At 49.3% G+C, this 7,079-nt stretch overlaps 1 protein-coding gene across 1 annotated transcript; it reads left to right on the top strand.

The window, feature by feature from the left end:
* The first annotated feature begins 224 nt into the window (after positions 1 to 224).
* si:ch211-284k5.2 lies at positions 225 to 5,678 on the top strand. Its single transcript, XM_040037700.1, has 6 exons — positions 225 to 317; positions 2,634 to 2,678; positions 2,768 to 2,848; positions 4,164 to 4,282; positions 4,383 to 4,566; positions 4,736 to 5,678. The coding sequence occupies exons 1-6, from the start codon at positions 225 to 227 to the stop codon at positions 4,823 to 4,825; spliced, it is 612 nt and encodes a 203-aa protein (XP_039893634.1). The 3' UTR covers positions 4,826 to 5,678.
* Positions 5,679 to 7,079: the final 1,401 nt, after the last annotated feature.

Here is a 7,079-nt window from a genome sequence, read left to right as displayed (position 1 = left end):
ATGCTCATCCCAGGTGTGTGTGTGTGCTCAGCATAGTTTCGAGGATAAGCTCAGTAATAATTAATAGGAAACTTACCTGGCTGCAATGGCACAAAGGGGTACATCTCCATGGTGACAACCTGCAAGGCCTGCAAACACACACACACACACACACACACACACACACACCTCCTGCTGAGGTGGATGGATGAGATAGAGCTGCAGGTTATCACCAGTTGAGAAACATGCACAAGTCATACCAGCCTCTGAAACCCGTCACCAACCGTTACCTGCAGCAGCGATGGGACCAGATAAACTACGAAAACCACCGCAGGAAGGTAAGGGTGGAGGACGAACGGTGGTGAGGCTGAAGGGTGGAGGATGAACGGTGGAAGGTGCCACTGGTACACACAGGGCCCTGTGCTGGTTTTCCATCAGAGCTGGATTCAGGTGAGGTGGGACTGAAGGAGCTACAGATGGAGGTGATAATGAAGGACGGGTGGAAACTGGTTTAGATTAGAGGCCAAACTAGGGCTCGGTATCAGGATATAAACACGGTTATTCCTGCTGTAAAGTTTCAACATGAAAGTCTATGGGGACTGACTCAGTGTGGAGCCCCTGCTGGACATTAGAAGAACTGCAGCTTTGACATTTTTGCCTGTCCCGTTTGGTTCTTTTGCATCAGAATTGTTGTCTAAAGGTGAAGAAAGATGCCCGACGGATTTACTTTACCAAATGGACCATCCCAGCCTTGCCGTAATGGTCCATTTGATTCACCTTTTATTGTTTATTTTATTTTATTTTTTATTGTCACTTGCTGGATACGGGACAGACTTGAATGAGGAAAAGAAAAGGGAGAAAGGAAGAGGGGGGAAAACAGCGGGGAAGAGGGACGGGGATAAAGGGCAAAAAACAAAAACCAACTAAATAAGCAGACAAAAAAAATCCATCTATCAATCACCTGGATCACCTGTTGAGAAAGAGAAAAGAAAACAAGCAGAAGAAAACGAGAGCAATACAATAAACAACATCACGATGATCTATAACGGTAAATACTAAATATTAAACATTATTGTGCAGCACATAAGATCAACAGAACACAGTGTGCTTTGAGGTAGGAGCCAAAAAGGGTGTAGTTTGTGGGTGTGATCACCCGTGTGTACACCTGTGAGCATGGACGCGCTTGTTTTTAAAAGGTTCCTTCATGTAATGATCTGCTAGAGGGTGTGGGGGGGCCACAGCCCCGTCCTCCAGGGCATGAAGCAGGTATGGAGGAGATCAAGACTCCAGACATCCAGAGGCCCCCAGAACACAAGAGACCAAGGAAGACCAACAGAGGGGCAGCCGCGCCACTGTCCCAGAAAGAGCTGAGGAGAGTCCCAGATGAGGGCTCACTCAGCAGCCGCGGAGCAGACGCCAGGGGGAGTTGCAGTGACGCGCCCGTGAGCTCCGCCGGCAGCCAGCTGTGCCTGAGTGACCGAGCCCCAGGCCGAGAGGCCGGGGGCACCCCACCCCCGAAGTGGCCCGAGCGAGCCCCAGGCTCCAGGCCCCGATAAGCGGCCGCCAAGGAGTGAGCCGGTGTGTACCCGGACGCCCATCCCCGGACACAAAGAACCACCAACGCACCGATGTCTGAGGGAGTCCGCCACTGGCAGGGGGAGTGGTGGTGGGTGGAGATAGGCCTCCAAACCTTGGAGGGCCTGAGATGTCCCCAGAGAGGTGGCGTCTGATACCCAACCTGACATATAGACACAGACATACAGGCACACACATATACAAACATCCATTCCCACCCTCATGCTCTCATATGCACTTACTCCACACTCAACCAACGTGGAGACAGACATAGAGAGACACTGTACACACAAGCGTACTCTAAGAACCGGGTCTAGGTACCCTTGCCCCTGGAGGAGGAACTGCACCCAGACCCAGGTGGTGTTACCCTTTTCCCTGCGGGGGGGAGAGGCAGGCCGCCCCGACTCGCAGCAGCAGGGAGGCCCCACACTCCAGCCAAATGCTCGCTCGTTAACGGAGTTGGTTTTGGTGCAAAGTGAAAATTGATTGGTTCAATTTTTCTAATTGACATTAAATGTCTGCACATGTTCCTATCATAATATCAGCTCGTATCAACTGACCTTCACATTTTCAACCAAAAACAGCTAAAATGTAGATGGCACTTTAATCAGAAGCTTGGGTGGAGGAGGTGGGGCCACAGGCCACAGCTTTTATTTTACAGAGCTTCAATCTGAGAGATGATGCAGAGGCTTCTGACAAAAGTTAACGCTAATGTGTTAGATCATAGAAATGATAGAAGACATCTCTGAACAGAAGCAGACAAAAGTCCAGTAACACAGGACACAGCAACAGACACAGGCCGAGGGGTTCAACACGCGTGAGGTAACCAGGGAAACACAGCTGGACACAATCAAGACAACGAGACGAGCGGGAAGTAAAACTAAACACAGTACAAGATAAAGGTCCTACTGACAACCAAAACACAAGAACATCAACCACAGAGACTTAACAACGAGTCACAGGAGGCAGGAATTAAATATGAATGACTATGAAGAGATAACAAGATGTTTAGACTCTGATAACAAGTCTGAACAAGGACGACCAGAACGATGAAGAATTAAAGACTCTAAAGAAAAAAGGAAAAACTCGGGGATGCTAAAACACCTACACCTCCCCAGGATGATGTGCCAATAAAAACTGGTTTTATTGTCCTTCACAATAAAAACAAAACTATAAACCGGTGAGTCACAGTGACCTGGGTTTACCTTTGCAGGTGAACTCCGCCCTGCCTGCAGTGGACACCAAGGGCAACAGGACACCAGCTCACATCCAGCTCAAGCTGAAAAAACTGCAGGTCACACACACACACACACACACACACACACACACACACACACACGCACGCACGCACCTACAGACACACACACACACACACACACACACACACACACACCTACAGACACACACACACACACACACACACACACACACCTACAGACACACACAGACACACACACACACACACACACACACCTACAGACACACACAGACACACACACACACACACACACCTACAGACACACACGCACGCACACACGCACGCACACACACACGCACACACACGCACACACGCACGCACACACACACACACGCACACACACAGACGCACACACACACACACACACACACCTACAGACACACACGCACGCACACAGACACACACACACACCCGCCCACCCCACACAAACGGTGGCACCACCCCCCCCCACACACACACGCACACACACGCACCACACACACATGCACCCACCACACGCACGCCACACACATGCACACACGCACACCTGCACACCACGCACACACGCCACACCCACACAAACGGCACAACACTACCCACACACGCCACTACACGCACCCACACACAGACACAGGACACACCCACGCGCACACCCACAGACACACACACGCACACCCACACACACGCACACACCACGCACACCCGGACACCACACCGCACACACACACGCACCCACACAGACACACCACACACCACACGCACACAACCACACGCACCCCACACACACGCACACACACACACACCCGCACAACGCACACACACCGACACACCCACACACGCAAGCACACACACACACACCCACACACCCACACACGCACACACACACAGACACACACTACACGAGCACACACACACACAGACACACACACACAGACACACAGACACCCACACAGACAAACACAGACACACAGACACACAGACACACACCACACACAGACACACACACACACACACACCCACACCACACAGACACACAGACCACACACCCAGACACCGACACACACAGAACCACCCACACACACACCCGCACGCACACACACACACACACCCACACATATCACACACACCCACACAAAACACACACAGACACCCCCCCACACACACACACACACGACACACCACACACACACACACAGGACACACAGACACCAGCACACACACAGGACACACCGCACACACACACAGACACACACACACACACACACCCGCACACACATCCACACACAAGAACACACACACACACACACACACACACACACACACACACACACACCTTGTGTTTGAGGGACTGGGATCTGCTTCTGTGCTTCAGCTGCAGGATGAGCGTCTGTCAGTCGTCGACAGAGACAATCACCTCCTGGCCTCCAAACTAGCCGACATCTTTTCCTCCAAAGGCCTCGTGGACCACAGGAACCAGTACCACCTGAGGAGGTAAGGTGTGTTCATGATGAAGTCGTTCACGGGTATCTGGGTTTCCGTACAGCAGCGTCTCTGTGTCATGTTTTCTCTTTTGATTTCTCATCTTTTCCAGTCTGAATGCGAACAAGAGGAAGCACGAGCTTCTGTTGGTCACCCATCAGAATCAGGCCATCTACCAACGAATCACATCTCGCCAGTCAGAGTATCGCCGCCAGCTGTGGCTGGATGACTGGGAGAGGACGGAGCGTCGTCTGGACAACATTTCTCGTTACCCGAGAAGGCCAGCAGACAAACAGGTGAGTTGATGGAGGGAGCTCAGGTGTCCTGATACATCCTGGTATTCAAAGATGCTGAATGTAAGAACTCTTCACAAAATGCTCGTCAGTGCACACTCAGCACTCCCAGGTTCCCTGGATACTGGAACCCTGTAGATGATGATGATCACTGGTGTCTCTGTGTCCACAGAGGCCGAGCAGAAAGGTGAAGTTTGCCGCCGTGGAGAGCAGCGAGCCGTCTGCGAGCTGCAGAGACTCCAACACTGACAGCACCGACTGAGAAACCTCCTGAAACACAAACACAACCGTCTGTCTCCAATCAGACCATCTGTCCTGTCCCATAATAAAAGGGTCCGAGCATGATCACGTTTCTGCCTCTCTTCACAAACTGTGCATGGTCACGTTGTTCCACACAAAGGCTGATTCATTTCAGAGGTTTGTACCTGCACATCCTTCCTACCACTCTACCCCAAAGGGTTAGTGACGGTACCTGCAGGTGGCGCTGTGCACCAAACAGGTTCATCAATGTTCTCTGAGCTTCACTAAAAAGTAAATGTGGAGATGGTACAAAGTATGAAAAACCCTGTTCCTGGTGGGAGTTTCCTGCTCTGGTTTCAAGCATGCGCTGATTCTATGTCAGCTGCAGATGTGACACACATGCAGCTGTGAGCGGCCAGGAGGAGAAACATGCTGCACATCTGATTGGCCATTTCAGCTTTGATAGAGAGCAATGCTGAGCATAGATGGTCCAAATGTCTTTGCACGCTCGCACAACATTTTAAATGTGGGAAACGTGCTGCAGACACAGGACGATTTCTTTCTTCAACCAGTTCAACAAAATCGCAAAACGGAGCAAAGGAAGGCGCCAAGGACGGGGAAACACCCTGGGACCGATTTCATATGTGCGAGCGCAACAAGTGGACATCTGGGTCTCACTAGTAAACATCTCACTAATTAACATAGCTGCCTTCACGGTTAGCTGATCTGCATTTTGACAAGTTAAGGAGCAAAGTCACAATTTGTCTCAAAGTTGTACTAAAGATACTAGTTAACTGTAGGTTAAGTAGTATGTAATCTCAAAGATCAAACTAAAAGAGTAACAAGTTAATCAGCTCAGGGATCTTCACTAATTAACTAGTGGCCTTTCCAGTGAACTACACACTTTGAGCCTTACTTTTCCTGCTACTTTACTGGTAAGTGAAAAAAGAGCTTAACTAGTTCGTTGCTCATCATTTTTACCTTTACTAGTTACCTACTTGGATTTATTTGCTGTGATGAACTAAAATCTCACCTTTAAAGTCAAAACTCGTAACTAGTGGATACTTTGGTTCTGCCTAATTAATGAGTTAGTTAACCATTTTGAGCCTAACTAGCAGAATTAAAAGGAGCTTCAGTTATTAAGTCAGCTTTTGAGGCTTCACTCACTCATGAGTAGATCGTATAGTATTAAACTAATTTAGCAATGATATTGAACTTAAAGGGGTGAAGGTTAGTTTAGTCAGCCTGCTGACCTTCACTGTTAACTAGCTGCTAGTTTCTGCCCATGATGGACTTGAATGAAATATTTTCATATTTGACTGAAGGAGTCGCTGACTGTAAATGAAAGATGCTGAACTTCGGGTATCCTTCTGTTATTAACCCCGTCACTCTCCTGGAGTGAAGGGGTTCCACTTTTGCACACCTGTGTATGAGCTCATGAACATATGGCATTATTTTTGTGACACTATTCTGAGCGCACGTAAAACAAATTGCAGGTGCAAGTGTTGCATTTTGAGGAGAAATTTATTTTGAGCGAAGAAAAGCTGAATTTGAGTGAAGAAACTTCATTGCTGCGTGCAAAAACTGTATTTCAGTGTTTGCTGTGTGTTTTGTGGCACAAATATAACGTATTTCTGCTGAGGTCATGTATGGACAGGACAACGTCTCAGCTTGTCCTATGATTTCTCCACTAGGAGGCAGCAGACACTCGTCTCTGCTCAGCGATGAGCAGCGATGGAAATTTCAGAAAGCTCGTCTCTGGAAAAGATTACAGACTCACGCTGGAGCCGCACTGAGCTCACACAGTGATATAATGCAAACCAGGGCGCCTAAGCCTCGCATTTGTTGACTTATTATAAAACATTAATTTGCTCTGTATTTGCTGTCAGACACGTCAGCTGGGTAAAATGGTCTTGCACACACGTCTACACTTTACTGTAAAGGAATGCACGATGATGAGCTGGACCTCTGTGCCCTGACAGATTTGTGTTTTCAGGCTTTAAATAGACGTTATCCATGTAGCAGTTTTCAGCTAAAAACACTTCATCTTATCACACACACACACACACACCCACACCCCCCCCCACCCCACACCCCACACAATCGACAAAACCCAACATCACCACACCCCACCCCCACACACACCGTAGTGGGCACCCACTCTCTCTGCTCGGGCGTCATTTCTCGAGCTGATTTACGGACACACCACGTGCTCGACGTCTCCGCCCTCACGGCTGATCTTGTTTTAGGCGGTTCTGCTGCCTCGGAGCCCAAGC

Source organism: Simochromis diagramma, unplaced genomic scaffold (genome assembly GCF_900408965.1).
Source record: "Simochromis diagramma unplaced genomic scaffold, fSimDia1.1 OVJJ01000327.1, whole genome shotgun sequence".
Taxonomy (NCBI): Eukaryota; Metazoa; Chordata; class Actinopteri; order Cichliformes; family Cichlidae; genus Simochromis; species Simochromis diagramma.
Note: the sequence above shows the minus strand (reverse complement) of the source record. Positions and strands in the feature narration are given on the sequence as shown.